At 32.3% G+C, this 15,941-nt stretch overlaps 3 protein-coding genes and 1 long non-coding RNA gene across 4 annotated transcripts; 2 read left to right on the top strand and 2 right to left on the bottom strand.

Annotated features, from left to right (window-relative positions):
- Positions 1-3,046: 3,046 nt before the first annotated feature.
- LOC145092293 (Ribosomal protein L12/ ATP-dependent Clp protease adaptor protein ClpS family protein) lies at positions 3,047-4,366 on the top strand. Its single transcript, XM_079030219.1, has 3 exons — positions 3,047-3,204; positions 3,721-3,868; positions 3,934-4,366. Exons 1-3 carry the CDS (start codon positions 3,138-3,140, stop codon positions 4,193-4,195), a joined length of 477 nt encoding a protein of 158 aa, XP_078886345.1. The 5' UTR covers positions 3,047-3,137; the 3' UTR covers positions 4,196-4,366.
- Positions 4,367-7,155: 2,789 nt separating this feature from the next.
- Positions 7,156-7,806, bottom strand: LOC145092292 (uncharacterized). The gene is made up of 2 exons (XR_013702479.1): positions 7,682-7,806; positions 7,156-7,574 (listed from the first exon to the last, which is right to left on the bottom strand). It is a non-coding gene; the product is annotated as an uncharacterized LOC145092292 (long non-coding RNA).
- LOC145092289 (putative 12-oxophytodienoate reductase 11) lies at positions 7,216-8,786 on the top strand. Its single transcript, XM_079030217.1, has 5 exons — positions 7,216-7,289; positions 7,444-7,584; positions 7,668-7,798; positions 7,899-8,078; positions 8,152-8,786. Exons 1-5 carry the CDS (start codon positions 7,228-7,230, stop codon positions 8,742-8,744), a joined length of 1,107 nt encoding a protein of 368 aa, XP_078886343.1. The 5' UTR covers positions 7,216-7,227; the 3' UTR covers positions 8,745-8,786.
- Positions 8,787-13,608: 4,822 nt separating this feature from the next.
- On the bottom strand, positions 13,609-15,265 carry LOC145092290 (12-oxophytodienoate reductase 2-like). The gene is made up of 5 exons (XM_079030218.1): positions 15,137-15,265; positions 14,900-15,040; positions 14,666-14,796; positions 14,406-14,585; positions 13,609-14,322 (listed from the first exon to the last, which is right to left on the bottom strand). The coding sequence occupies exons 1-5, from the start codon at positions 15,196-15,198 to the stop codon at positions 13,730-13,732; spliced, it is 1,107 nt and encodes a 368-aa protein (XP_078886344.1). The 5' UTR covers positions 15,199-15,265; the 3' UTR covers positions 13,609-13,729.
- Between the last annotated feature and the right edge of the window lie 676 nt (positions 15,266-15,941).

Here is a 15,941-nt window from a genome sequence, read left to right as displayed (position 1 = left end):
ATATATATATATATATATATATATATATATATATATATAGTTAAAATAAAAAAAAAAAATAGTGTGAGAACGTAAAAACACTGTTTTATGTTATTATTTTGCAATGAATTTTGTATCCATAGTTTTATGCCATTATTCAGCAATGAATAAATGAATAGTCACATGTTAAAACTAAAATTAGAATTTACTACAAAAATGCACATCCATAAATTTATAATAGAACAATAACATTCTAATGAATATATGAATAATCAAACATTAATATTCATATTAGAATTACTTCAACAATGGAAATATACAACATTCATTATAGAATAATAACATAAACATAGTGTTTTTATGTTCTCACACTATTTACTGTTTTTATTTGAACTTACTTATATATATATATATATATATATATATATATATATATACATACATATATATGTCACCCCTTAGCCTAAAATTGGTGACACTAATGATCTTAGAGATACTATAACCGATTTTGAGTGCCTCATAACCTCTCTCTCAAGTCCTCCATTTGTTCATGGTGTGCTGTGAACCGTTTGAGGCATCACACATGGGGTGCTAAGTTCTTAAAGGCCAAAATTCAACAAGCTACAACAAGAGGTAATCTTCTAACTTACTTTTATGATTCATATGCCAAATTGTATGCTAGTTGTAGGCTTCATGCTTTGGAAATTTTATTGCATGTATAACTAGAGAAAACTTAGATCCAAAGCATTTAGGGTTGTATGTGCACCATAGGATGTTGTAGTACACAAAACCCAACAGGCCCGTGAAGAGTAGCTAAGTGTGGGCTAGGCCTGTATCTTAGAATTGTTTATGATTAGTAGCTAAGTGTGGTCAGGGCCCATATCTTAGAATTGTTTATGATTAGTAGCTAAGTGTGGGCAGGGCCGTATCTTAGTATTATCGGAGTATGTTTATGAATTGGTTGATTATGGTATACATGTTGTATGAGTGATACTTGTATGTATGCTTAGGTAACGAGGTGTGGGCGGGGGCTCGTATCCTCCGGATAGCAGAGTGTGGGCGAGGCCCGTATCTCCTAGTTAGAAGAGTGTGGGCGAGACCCATATCTCTGAGATAACTGAGTGTGAGCAAGACCCGTATCTCATAGTTAGCCGAGTGTGGGCGGGGGCCCGTATCTCCTTGAGTGTGGGTGATGCCTGTATCTCCTAGTTGTATGTTATATGATATGTGTATGGTATGTGGTAGTTTAGGGAGACTTGCTAAGCTTCGTTCTTGCAGTTTTCAGTTTTGGTTTCAGGTACTTCTGCTAGTAATGGGAAGAGCTCGGGATGACTGCATGGCACACACCACATCGTTTTAGCTTGGGAGGATTTACTCTAATATTTTGATATATGAATTGGATACAGTGTTTTGACATGATGTGTTGAGATATTACCACTTATGTTTTTATGTGATGATTGTATTACTATGATTTTATAATGATTTAAAACAAAATTTTTGGACTATATTTTTGGGGTGTTTCATTTTCCACAACTGAAAGTAAGTACCATCTGATATTCTATTTTAATTTTAATGACACTATTTATTTTCCAAAATATCCATACCCTCTTAGAAAGTCAAATATCCAACACACCCATGCCTTGTACTCTTTGATCTTGTGTACACTCAATCTAAGTAAGGGGGAAGATGTTTGGACGTGTGGAGGAAGGAAAAGAGGCCAAATTTGGCCGATTTTGATATTGAAATGCAAGGATGGTGGGCCATGGTGATGTCACTATCCTCAAAAAGTCTTTAAAATGCTTCTAGATTTGCGTAAGAAAATCCAAACACCTAATAAAGTGGTGAATGATAGATCCGAGTTCAAGGATTTTAAAAACCAAACGAATTAATTTTTCGAGTTGTAGAACTCCGGGAAATCACGTTCAAAGATCACGTTTAATTGACCCGAAATGTATGATTTTTCAACTTTTGCAAACATTTTTGCTAAAAATATTTCAAGTACGAAATTAAATAATAGACCATAAGCCGAGTCCAGACTCCGTTTTAGACGTTCGTTATATCTTCGGAAATAGGTGAACATGTACTACAAGACTGGAGTGTTTGATTCACTCACAAACGCTTAATACACAATTTCAGTTTTTCAGACGTATTAACTAGGGTTATAGTTTGTGTTTTGTGATTCATTTGAAATTTTCCACAACTGAAAGTAAGATATTATCTCATATCTTATTTTAATTGTTATGACATTATTTATTTTCCAATATGTACATTAAATCTCACTAGGTCAAGTTACAAAGAAACTCATGATGAATTGATTATTTACAGTTTTAGACCTAAATTTTGGGATGTCACATCTACCACCGTTCTACCCTCCACCACCCTCTTTCCCATCCCCTCACCGACTCTCTGGTAACTTCAACCCTCTGACCCCCTTGGCCTCCATCCCCAATGTTCGACTACACCCGGATGCAAATATCTTTCTTCATTACCTCCATCTCCAAAAGATAACATTCGAGCTGTTCGTATCAAATCGGCCGTGCAACTCTGCCCAACACTGTAATTTACCCATTATTACAAATGAGAATGGGACAAAAAAACAAGATAACATAAAATTAGAAAATGACCAAAGGGGCATTTTATCATTGGTCTATTTAACGGAAAAGACATTGATGATAACTGAGGTATAGACCAAAACTAATATTACCTACAATAAGGATCAATGTTGTTAAAATTTTAAAATAAAGACCAACAATAATGGACCATAACTGTAATTTACACCGAGTTGAATAATATAATTTTTCACCAATCGTAACCGTGGATTGTTGTTTGGGCAAAGCTTATTATTATAATCAAGGGCTCAAATTCATCAACCATTTTGAACCTCACCCTAATCAAGTGTACTTGGTAACACCACAACATTCTCAAACAACCACTCACCAACCACTAGTTTTTCTCCCTTCATTTTCCAATTTCATTACTGAACCATAAAAATATTTTTATTGAAATATTTAATATTAAAAAAATCGGAAAAGAAAAAAAATCAAAGAGTTAAAGGCCACAGACAGGCAAAGTTTATATGTCATTAAAAAGGATTTGGTTTTTGGGAAAACAGTGTGTGTGTGTGTGGTGAGAAGACACAGAGATTGAGGGATTTGGCAATGGAGACTGCCATTAGCCGTCGACTCGCTCCTTCCCCTAACCATGGCCTTCTTCAATCCAAACCAGGTACGAACATATATCTCTCTGTGCGTATCTGTAAGTTGATTCGTCGATTACTGAGATAGGTTTGTTTGTGTTTTCAATTGATGCATATTAACGCTTAATTGATCCACGAAGTGGCTGGAACTAGCTGTTTCGTTTACCAATGATGATGTCTTTTAGGTTTTCGGTTATGATTTAGGTAAACGGAGTCAACATGATTCTATTTCTATCGTTGATGATATTAATCTTCGACATAATCGACTTCCTAGGGTTTTCAGCGCACTTCCTTTGGCTTTTAAACGATCCTAATTAGTCAAAAATAACCATACGAAGCTATCGATTTAATTACATATGATGCACCAATCCAGATCAGAACAAACACCTAACAAAATCGTGTGATTGCTACATGATTTACAATGTATTTGGTTGAAGTTGCATGCATTTTGAAAGAAATACGACAGTATCTCGTGGGTCTGTCTGTATCGCTTAAACACATGCTGAATCTTAACCAAGAATCATTCTTTACTCTACCACATACAGGTGACAAATACCTGCTTCATAAACAAAGCACAAAATGGATCACAGTTATGACAATGGCGCCTCCAAGGCTGGAAAAGGGTGCTGGGGTGTTAGATAAGCCAGTAATAGAGAAAACAACTCCTGGAAGAGAGTCTGAGTTTGACTTGAGGTACTGTATCACTTTCATATATATTCATATATTAGGGGGATTTACCTTTTTATTTTAATTTGTAGGAAATCAAGGAAAATGGCACCACCATATCGAGTGATGCTACACAATGACAACTACAACAAGAGGGAATATGTTGTGCAAGTGTTGATGAAGGTTATACCTGGAATGACAGTTGACAATGCAGTTAATATCATGCAAGAGGCACACATCAATGGGTTGTCTGTGGTGATTGTGTGTGGGCAGCCAGATGCAGAAGAGCATTGCACACAGCTCAGAGGGAATGGGCTTTTGAGTTCAATTGAACCGGATAGTGGAGGGTGTTAGAAAGGTGAGTTAGTAAGTTAAGTACATGATGGGTCTAGTGACACTATAGTCAGTCATCTGTGATTTGTAAGTACTAGGATTATGGCTATATCAATGTCAATAATGAAAAAGAATGATATTATATATATAATATATTGAATATGATAAGACTTTTATAATATTTAAGCACAACTAGTGTCGTTTTGATGGTTCCACATGTAAACTTAGTTATACAACCTCATATAAACCTTTTTTAACCAAATATTTTGTACATGCTTCCAAATTCGCCATATATTGTGCTTTAGTAGTTGACAAAGCTACATTAGATTGCAGGAACAAACACTAATGGTGAATACATAATTAGTGAGAGACCATAGACAAATACACTATGTAGTTTGAATCGACAATACTAGATAGCCATTCTCCAAATTTTCGAAATTCCAAACAAGCATGAAATGTACCACGAAGATATAAAAATCCATTAAATTGCTTCAACAATCTTTACTTGTGCTCGACATATATTGACTAATGACACTTAAAGCCTAAAGCCTAGTATAAGTCATGTTGAGAGTAAATGATTGTTGGTGATTTGTATAACTGATATTATTTAGTGTAATGAAATTAATTTGTTGATCGGTGTTGCCTTGATAAATATTGAATAAGTTAGGATGGTGCGGGATGCATATTTGTTCAAGTTTATCATGGTTGAAAGTACACTGTTATTTAGGGGTGAAGCCCTGAACCAACCAATAGGGGTCCGGGGCAGCGGCCCTAGGAGCGGGGTCCAAGCGGTGGCAACCCTTGGCGGGGTCCAAGGGGCAAATCGCCTGGCTAGAGTCGGGTTGTATTTGAAATCTGAATTTTTGTTTTAAACTCAATTTAGTGATCCTATATTTGAACCCGTTTTTAGTGACAATTTTATGACAGGTTATGATGGTTGTGAAACTATTTTATGATAGTTTTTCTTGTCAGTTTTCAGACAAGGATTATATTCTCGTTTTTTTATCAATTTCTGGTACACACGAGATCATATCATCTTCTTCATTCTTTGTTCTTGAACTTTGAGTTTTATCTAATTAAAGATTTTCGAGAATACCCTTAAAATGCTTTAATCTAAAAGTGTTTTTTACAACTCTCATTGATCAAAGCATTCTAATACCTGAATTTTCTAACAACCATGACATACATAAGTGAACCAATTGTTGGGGATTGGTTTATTCAATAGCAAAGGTTACTCAAGGGGAATGAATCATTGTTAGGAATTTCATTAAGTGGTGGATGATGGTAACGGTGATTAATATTTGTAATGGTTTTAGATGGTTGAAAATCACGGTGAATATTTATGTCATCAAAAACAAAATGCAATATTAGAGACCAAATTTTTACTAACCATATGAATATATATGTAATTTAGTCTATTAATTTTTAATTAAACTCTATACTTCTTTACCCTTACACTATTGATATTGTACACTAAAGATCCCTAGGACAGTAGGGTTTTGTTTTTCCCGTTTATAGTTTCTAGCTACTCTTAGATGCTTAATCATATTGGGCTATCAGAAGTGGTTACCACTTGATCACTCCAGAATTGCTCTCACCTAATCGCAACATGACGAGTCCGGAGTCCCAATATTTGTATACAGTTTCCCTAATTTATTTTTTTGTGTCTCGTCATCAAGGGAGCACATTTATTGTTGAAGGCAGAATTTTGAAAACCACTTATAAATGTTTCGTATGAAGCCCGAACTTTTGAAATTATAAGAATGAAATAACCTATAACTTAAATGTCTTAATATATTCATTTGTCATTTTTAACTATATAAGATTTAATAAATAAATCTAGTTATTAAATCGTATTCAACCCCAACGATTTTATAATTCATATGTGTAATATCGTTGTAGTTGGTGTTATATCTTAACATTGTAACCAACAAACGTATAAAACACACATTTTTGTTTGCATTTAATTTTTTTTTTTTGTTAATTTTTTGGATTAAATTTCTAAGATGTATTTTAATAATAAACTACATATGGATCATAGAAAAGTTATAAAAGTCAACATATATTGTTAACAAATAAAAAGAATTAACCACTAAAGAATGCTAGCATGCTTTTCATTTTTGTTTTCAACCACAAGTTTTTTGTTGGTAAAAAATCAGGCAACTTAATCAACAATCAATCGTCAACGATTTTAAAACATTGAACAATTTACAAGTGTTTTTCTTTATGAACAACAAAACCAGATTATAAAATTACTTAAAGTTTTTATTAGAACATACGCCAAATAAGATGTTATAGTTTCATCTAGAAAATACACTAATTTAGCAAATAAATATTTACAATTGTATCTCATAATCAGTACGAATAATTTTGCCAAATTAGAATGATTATTTATGTATTAAAAGTGGTGCTATATTAGTCGTATCTTATGCATTAAAAGTCGTAAATTGATTTGGATTAGAGACTTTGTCGTGTCACTAATCCTTCTTACTAAATGAAAGTTGTTTTTTTTGTCATGTCAATCACTCATGAATTTTGACACTTGTTATTTTATGGTATTTTCGAAATAAATATTATCCACTTGTCAATTTTTGATTTGTTTCAATTTTTAAAATTAAAATCATATACTTATATATGTAAAATATTAAATATCATATATATGATATTAAATTGCAATAAATACGTTTCTTTCTTTCTTATTTTAAAGTATTTCTTATTTCAATGTTGTACATTAAAAAATATTTTCTGTTTACATTTTATAATTTTAATTTAATGTTTAATTTTTTTTTTTAAATCAATCCGTGTATTACACGGGTCACACACCTATTACTATAAGATACGAGAGATTAAATATCATTCTACTTTTGTTTCTATATATCTTCCTACCAATTTAAAATAATGATGACAAATATACTAAAATATAATTAATCTTATCAAAATATGATCACAAGGCAAAAAAAAAATAATAATAAAAAAAAAAATTAAAAAATTGTAAGAGGATATCTAATTTCGCATATTATAAACCATAGACCTAGTATCATCTGAAGGAAAAGATGGAAGGCCAAATCCCACTTCTAACCCCATACAAAATGGCCAATTTCCAACTTGCTCACAGGTAAATTGATTCTCTTTTGTTTACTAATCCATATTTGTTCATACATCTTTCGTCTAATTCATACTCATAAAGATTCAAACTTTACACAATATGCATGATTGATTTACAAGTTGACTTCCAGTGGTAATTCACTAATTTGATGATTAATTTGCAGGATCGTATTAGCACCATTAACAAGGTTTAGATCTTACAATAGCATTCCTCAATCGCATGCTATCTTATATTACTCCCAAAGAACCACGAAAGGGGGGTTTCTGATTGCAGAAGCCACCATTATTTCATCTGCTGCTCAAGGGTGATTAAAATTGTTATATTACATAATATTAGTTTCATTAACACATCATTTGAAGGATTAAAAGATGTTTTGTTTTGTTTAAGGTTCAAGAATGTACCTGGTATATGGTCAAAAGAACACATCGATGCCTGGAAACCCATCGTAGATGCTGTTCATGCTAAAGGCGGCATCTTCTTTTGTCAACTTTGGCACCCTGGAAGGGTTTCCGATCAAAGTATATATATACATATGATTGATGATTCTTTTCTTTATCGTCTTTGATTATGGATTATTCAACACAATCTAAAAAGCTAACTTCTTGATTCTGAATGCAGGTTTTGAGCCAAATGCTGGATTATCACCCGTTTCTTCTACAGACAAAAAATGTAGTCCTTTAATCGAAAGCAATGGCCAAGTTTTGGCTGAATTTCTACCTCCTCGAAGATTAAACACCAGCGAAATTAGTATAATTGCTAATGATTTCAGAATTGCAGCAAGAAATGCTATGGAAGCGGGTAAGTCTTCAAGGATTTTGACCGGTTTTCTTTGTTTTGTTTTTGTAAATGAAGTTCGAAAAATGATTTGCAGGATTTGATGGTGTTGAAATCCATGGAGCTCATGGTTATCTAATCGATCAGTTCTTGAAAGATGAAATCAATGATCGGAGTGACGAGTATGGTGGTTCAATAGAGAATCGTTGCAGATTTGCGTTAGAAGTAGTGGAAAACATCGTAAACGAAATTGGGGCAAATAGAGTCGGAATCAGGCTTTCACCATTCTCGAATTACATGGACTCAGGAGATTCAAACCCAGAAGGTCTAGGTCTTTACATGGCTAAATCGCTAAACAAATACGGGATTCTCTATTGCCACATGGTGGAACCAAGAATGGAAGCTATGGAAGAACGAAGCGAAAGCACAGTAAGTTTGGAACCCATGAGAGATGCATTTAATGGTGTTTTCATTGCTGCTGGTGGATACGAGAAGGAAGATGGTAATGATGCTATAGCTCAGAATCGTGCAGATCTTGTTGCTTATGGTCGATTGTTCTTGGCAAACCCTGATTTACCTAAAAGATTTGAGCTTGATGCTCCACTTAACAAGCATAATAGAGATACATTTTACACAGAGGATCCGATCCTTGGGTATACGGATTATCCGTTTCTTGAAACGATTGTTTGAGTTTGGAGGTGTGAAAAGAAATTACAAAAGCTTTGTTCTAAATTGATCATCTGGATTTACTTGTATTTGATCTACTAGTCAATGGTTTGATTATATGGGGATGTCCTTTTTCGATAAAATTTAAAATAAACATAAATTTGTCTAGCAAAACGTTAGGGATGACATCAAGGTGTAGGTGATGAATATTTATGTTAATGTCTTCAATTGATAAAAGAGAAATGAGAGCACCTCTTGAGTTAACGACAATAAGCTTAGTATATGATGGTATTGATAACGACAAATACATAATTTTAACAATAAAATATAAACCATCGAGATTAAAAAAAAAGTACTAACATATCTTTTGTTTCTATAAAATTTTCTAATTATTAGATAAGACAAATATTAAAATATGAATTGAGATTAAAAAAAATTAATAGATTTCACAGGTCATTATTTTATATTAATATGAAGATGGATAGTAAGAAAAAGTGTAATATAGGCCGTTCCCAAAAGCAAATAACAAACTAAGAAACAAAAACATGATATCATGTCTAACAACGAAAAAGAAACGTACTAAGACACCACATATTTAAATGAGCAACAAATCAAAGCAAATGACATAACAAAATGACTTACAAGTAAACAATTGAAAAAAAGACAACTTGGATCATCAACAATCACTATAGAGAAAATGGGAAAGAACTAAGTCATAAGTGACCTAAAATCCCATAAAATGGCCAAAAAAATGGTTGTGATATAAAGTCGTGCAACCATGTTGCACTGATGGGATGAAAAACAAACGCTACAGTCACCGCTACCTTGAGATGAGATCATCTAATGGTCATCTTTCTTCCAACGATGTTCATTTCATTGTAACTATACTAAATATCATCAATTACAACACCCACCTTGGTATCAACATACCTACAACCTAAAATGTAGCAAAAGTGATTCCCAAGTGGAAGAAGCCGATGTCCAAACTCAAATAACACAATGTGACCCCAAGTTTTGACATGGCCATAAGTTAGATAACGCTTTCACTATGTCACAAAATGGTCAAAGCCAAATAAATGAAATAACTTATTAATCAATACCGAACCAAGCCAAAAATGCATAGTGAGCATCTCTTCATTGAATGCCTTCTGGTCTAAAAACATTTGACCTCAATACTTTTTGGGACCAAATGCTTAAACAAAACTAGAAAATCTTTAAGTACTATATAGAAACATCCAGTGATAAGGAAAAGTTTCAACTACATAGAAACCAAAAGAGATTTACAAGATGTAGACATATTATCATTCTCAAGCTAATTTACAAACACGAAACAGATGAATTTCACCTCTCAAGTGAAATCCACAACCCATTCGAAGCAAAAACCCGACCGAACATCACTAAGTAGAGTACATCAAACAATAAATATAAAGAACTTCTTCTATGAAAACAAACTTGCAACCTTGAGTACCATATAGTGTATGCTCCATAAAAAAGTGAAAAACTCTCACAAGTTGACTAGGAGAAGTTTGTGATCAAACGGTATACATAGATTAATAATGATAAATCAATTCACACACAATCCAATACAACTTCAGAAAAGCATTTTCAAAATACATGTTGCAGTATTACAATATATCCTCAGTGATATACATAAGTTTATGAGCGACACCAACCATACATGTCATCTGCAATCTGAAGCTAGAAGTTTTAACACCTTACTAAAATTATTTAGAAAATAAAATTATATATATATATATATATATATATATATATATATATATATATATATATATATATATATATATATATATATATATACACACGAAATCTGAACATAACACGTATAGGTACATTAGAAATATATATTGGGTATTATTATTATATGTATCCCTTGTTCACATAAAAAATCAAATACACACACTCAACCCACTCACAAAAGGAGGATACACCAAACAATTAAGGGTATATATAGAAATATAGAATAAACCTATACATTTAAGATTTTAATTTTAATTGATTTAAATTAATTAAAGTAAAACTTTGACTATTATTAGATGATATTTGAAGTAAAATGCTTTCAGATTAATTTAGAGTTAAAGAATGACACTTGATTGATTTCATTTAACTAGAATATGGACTTAATTTAAAAAAAAAAAAAAAAAAAAAAAAAAAAAAAAAAAAAAAAAAAAAAACATTAATATGTAGGATTGAATTAAAATATATGATACTAGGAATGTTAACTAGATTTCAATCTTGGAATTAAGTCAAAATTAGAATGTTAGCTAATTATGGGAATTTAGGCATGATTTAGACTTAACTTCTTTAACCATAAATTTGTTAAGATATTAACAAAATAGAGTTAAGATGTAAACCGTAAGACTAGTGTGTTAGTTGGAAGTCATTTTGAGATTGAACTTAGAAACGCATCTAGTGGGAAGCATGCACAAGATGCAGGAGCAAAAACTGATGATCTTACAGGGATAAAGTGGAACATGCAATGAAAGTAATTAAGAGTTACATCATGCTTTATCATGAAGTCATATTAGTATATTTAAAATTTTTAATTTCTCTGTTTGCTGCAAGTATTTTCCAAACCACAATCCACCATTTAATATTATAGCAAGAAGACAACATAAAGATTATTTAAAGGATATAAGGTACATGTTTATTGGAATGAAAAGGACACATCATGCATCTTTTGAAAACAAGTTCACGTGGGTAAGTTCTTTCATTTGTTCTTAATAAAATATTAAATCATAAATCAAGTCAAACAAAAAAGAACAAGCATGACAGGCTTTTTTCCTTATTTCGTGTATCATATTCAAAAGCAAACAAAGAAAGCTGGTTACAAACAGAAGAATTTAACTATTTTTATTAAAGCCTTATGATCGTATGCATGTATTCATACAAGAAAAATTCTGAATTCTGTGACAAAACATTCACATGGATTGAAAATTTACCTGTTGGATTAAGATTCTTGATTGCGTGGACAGGTACATCAGTTGTGACGTTCTTCTTGAGAGAGGCGATGGAGATGCAATTGTATTAAGGGTTTAGGGTGAAATAAAAGCGAAAATACTAGTAATAATAAAAAATGGGTGATAATTTTAAAATTTAGACATGAAAATGAACATTTCTGGGTATAGACATGCATTCCGCAGAGGTAGCTTCGCGGAATGACAAAATCGTAAATAAATTAGTGTATTAAAAAAAACTCAAGATCCATTCCGCGGAGGTAGCTCCAAGGAATGGATTTTCAGTTTTTTTTTTTTTTTTTTTTCAAATCGATTTTTCGGGGTTTATATTCAATTCCCAACTAATTATTTTCAAGAAAAGATTATGATAGTATGAATTTTTTTGACAATGTTTCGTAAAATATGAGATGGAAAAAATTTTGTCTTATAATTAGAGATCATTACATAAAAGAATCATTGGGGGTAATTTTTTTAATTGATTTGAAAAAAAAAAAAAAAACTAAAACTGAAGATCCATTATTCGGAGCTACCTCCGCAGGATCCACTGTAGCTTCACGGAATGAATATTGAGTGTTTTTTTTTATTTTTTTATTTTTTAAATACACTAATTTATTTACGATTTTGTCATTCCGCGGAGCTACAGTAGATTCCACAGAGGTACCTCCGCGGAATGTATGTCTATACCCGGAAATATCCATTTTTATGTCTAAATTTTGAAATTTTCTCCCATTTTTTTTTTACTATTACCGGTATTTTGAAATTATCCCCCATTTTTTTTTACTATCACGACAGATACGTGATTCTTATGGGCAATTTAGTAATTTTTTGATATTAGGTTGGAGCTTTTAGATGAACCCTTCTCGAAGTAACGTTTTGTTTTTGGAGCGTTTGATTTTGAGTAAAAGCTATCCGCTCGTATTGCCCAATGTTGCCAAACCAAGTTTTTTTTTTATTTATTTTTTTATTTTTAGTGTTTTTCTAAAAATTAAACGGTACAAACTCTTAAAAGCTGCGTGCTGAACACGACCTATATATGTGCACCGAGCCACGCCACTATCTTTTTTAGGGTTAGAAGACAACCATTATTATGTATTGGAAATGTCACCATGTGCTTAACCAAGTTGTGACTAGGGGTGAACCTATTTTTGTACAACAGTACAAGTGAGCATTTACAACATCTGTTATTTGTAGGGTTTATTATGACATTTTGAATATTGTGTTATTTGATTTCGTTTGCCTTATTACTCTTTATGTGTGAAATCGTATCCTTTGTTGAAGTGCTAAAATTGTAACAATTTTAAGATTAGGGTAAATGAAACTCAATAACGTTGTATGTTTTAGTTTAAGATCACTATTAGCCAACCTTAACAATGGAACTTTGGAGACAACCCCGTGGCTGATTTTAGTCACATAATTAGCATGGGGGCTTAGAGGGGGTAAAGTGGGTAGCTGCACATGCTTCAATTTTTTTCATTTCATATTTTTGTTTAAAAAATACAAAATTATAATAAAGATAAGGACTTTTTTTTTTGTTCATCCTAGGCCTTTAAAAATATGTCATTTTTCAGGACCGGCTCTGATAATTAGCAATATTTATTTTGAGGAATCGAGGGTAGTGTTGGTAACTAAAAAGATCGATGAAATTATACTTAGCAATGGTGTAGGCGTGTAGCTACTCTCTAGCATATAATTACCAGCATATCGGTAAATTTAAAAATTATCAATATATTCGCTACAATTATGATCCATCAACCATATCCATTGTTTCAAAATTTTAGTAATGAATATATCATATTTGCATTTTTTATTTATATTTGTTATCTACATTATAATTTGTATATCATATATTAAAAGAGTTTATATAACTAATAACTCATATATTAAAATAGTATAGTAAAAGTCCATATCACAACTAAAAAAACATCCATAGACAACAAATATTATAAAAACCATGGACTAAATTTGGATACAATGTATGAAATACAGATTATCAGTTTACAACAATGCTTTCGTAATTATTTATCATCTCCAAACTCAAACTGTGGTTTTAAGAAATGGATAATCGGTGTAGCCAACAACCGGATCTTCTGTGTAAAATGTCTCTCTATTATGTTTGTTAAGTGGAGCATCAAGCTCAAATCTTTTGGGTAAATCAGGGTTAGCCAAGAACAATCGACCATATCCTACAAGATCTGCATGCTTCTGAGTTATAGCATCATCACCATCTTCTCTCTCGTATCCACCAGCAACAATGAAAGTAGCATTAAACGCCTCTCTCATTGCTCCCAAACTGACTGTGCATTCCCTTCGTTCTTCCAGAAGTTTCATCCTTGGTTCCACCATGTGGCAATAGAGAATCCCGTATTTGTTTAGTGATTTCACCATGTAAAGACCTAAAGCTTCTGGGTTTGAATCTCCCGAACCCATGTAATCTGCAAATGGTGAAAGCCTGATGCCAACTCTATTGGCTCCGATCTCATTTATCACAGCTTCTACTACTTCCATGGCAAATCTACATCGATTCTCTATTGAACCTCCATATGCGTCAGTCCGATCATTGATTTCATCTTTCAAGAACTGGTCGATTAGATACCCATGAGCCCCATGAATCTCAACGCCATCAAATCCTATATAACATGTATTGGACTTCAATTCATTATATAAAAGGAATTAAACATCAGAAAACTGGTCCAACTCCATGAACACTTACCAGCTTCCATAACATTTCTTGCTGCAACTCTGTAATCATTAACAATTCCACTAATTTCCTTGGTTTTTAGTCTTCGAGGAGGTGGAAATTCAAACAAAACTTGGCCGTTGCTGTCAACTACACGATTACATTGTTTGTCTGTGGAAGAAACCGGTGGTACTCCAGCATTTGGCTCATAACCTACACTTAATTAAGATGATTTTCTAGATTTAATTTTGTAATTTATTCGTAATAAAAGATGATAAAAAAATGAAGCATACTTTGATCGGAAACTCTCCCAAGGTGCCAGAGTTGACAAAAGAAGACGCCGCCTTTTGCATGAACAGCATCCACAATGGGTTTCCATGCATCGATGTGTTCCTTCGACCATATTCCAGGTGCATTCTTATACCTTAAAACCAAACAAAACAAACATATATTCGGTAGTATTTTTACTACTTTAAATGAGATGTATAAACTAAAAGAAATATATATGTTTTAATTATGAAAATGACCCTTGGGCTGCGAGTGATATGAGAGTGCCTTCAGTGATCAAAAATCCTCCTTCGGTTGTTCTTTGAGAGTAATATAAGATAGCATGTGATTGAGGAATGCTGTTGTAAGATCTAAACCTTGTCAGTGGAGCTAACACAATCCTGCAAAACATCAAACCACTTGAAGTCAACTTGTAATAGTTTAAATCCTTATCACGGAACTTCATATATGTATATATATCAATATATCATATATACCTGTGCGCAAGTTGGAAATTACCCATTTTGTAAGGGGTTAGAAGTGGGATTTGGTCTTTCATCTCTAATCTCACCCTCCTAATGATTCTCAAAATAAAATGTTGTCTCTGGTATATATAATAGAGTCTAATTATAAGAAAAAAAAATGGGATAATGGTTCAATCAAAAACAATATACGAGTTTTAAAGCATAATATACCTATAAGAATGTTGACTCTATCCAGCAGCCACAAGTCAAGGTTGGAAAGTGGCCATGCTCAACGATATTTTAGTCTTTCTCCTTTCGAAAATAAGTATTTATTATTTAAAACTCTAATGTTAACTTGACATATTATTTAGTTTTTAGCATAAGATCTAGATTTATTTTAAAGTATTGCATATCATACACAAGGGAGCAACACTTCACTTTTATAAGTGTTTCATCTTTATATAATTTTTATTTTTTAAATTTGCCTTCACACAAAATTTAATTATTTTTTTTAAAGTATATTGAATATTTGTCTATTTAAAAAAAACCATTGTTTTTGTCTTAATTACTTATGATTGTGTGTATATTGATGACATGCTCGATGCTGCAGGATACAAGACTCATTACTACACCAAAAGGTTAACTAAACCAGGAGTTCGAGACGAAAGATTTGGTGATGCAAAGATATTTAATTTTGGTATGGATATTACAAGAAATCAATACATATGCATGTTATATTTAAGTAAAAGCATCTACAAGTCATACACGACTTTAAGATGCAAAGTGTAAAACCAACAAGTACAACACATGTTCGTCATTTTTTGCTATCTTCCCAACT

Source organism: Lactuca serriola, chromosome 3 (genome assembly GCF_051521515.1).
Source record: "Lactuca serriola cultivar US96UC23 chromosome 3, Lser_US96UC23_V15, whole genome shotgun sequence".
Classification (NCBI taxonomy): domain Eukaryota; kingdom Viridiplantae; phylum Streptophyta; class Magnoliopsida; order Asterales; family Asteraceae; genus Lactuca; species Lactuca serriola.
The sequence above is the reverse complement of the archived record's forward strand: the minus strand, read 5'-3'. Positions and strand labels throughout refer to the sequence as shown.

Excerpts from the sequence above, each read along its gene's own strand:
- LOC145092293 (XM_079030219.1), top strand. The coding sequence starts at position 3,138 with ATGGAGACTGCCATTAGCCGTCGACTCGCTCCTTCCCCTAACCATGGC. Across the intron at positions 3,205-3,720 it reads CCTTCTTCAATCCAAACCAG|GTGACAAATACCTGCTTCAT; the intron begins GTACGAACATAT and ends TACCACATACAG. Across the intron at positions 3,869-3,933 it reads GAGTCTGAGTTTGACTTGAG|GAAATCAAGGAAAATGGCAC; the intron begins GTACTGTATCAC and ends TTTAATTTGTAG.
- LOC145092289 (XM_079030217.1), top strand. The coding sequence starts at position 7,228 with ATGGAAGGCCAAATCCCACTTCTAACCCCATACAAAATGGCCAATTTC. Across the intron at positions 7,290-7,443 it reads AATTTCCAACTTGCTCACAG|GATCGTATTAGCACCATTAA; the intron begins GTAAATTGATTC and ends ATTAATTTGCAG. Across the intron at positions 7,585-7,667 it reads ATTTCATCTGCTGCTCAAGG|GTTCAAGAATGTACCTGGTA; the intron begins GTGATTAAAATT and ends GTTTTGTTTAAG.
- LOC145092290 (XM_079030218.1), bottom strand. The coding sequence starts at position 15,198 with ATGAAAGACCAAATCCCACTTCTAACCCCTTACAAAATGGGTAATTTC. Across the intron at positions 14,797-14,899 it reads ATATCACTCGCAGCCCAAGG|GTATAAGAATGCACCTGGAA; the intron begins GTCATTTTCATA and ends TTTGGTTTTAAG. Across the intron at positions 14,323-14,405 it reads AAGAAATGTTATGGAAGCTG|GATTTGATGGCGTTGAGATT; the intron begins GTAAGTGTTCAT and ends CATGTTATATAG.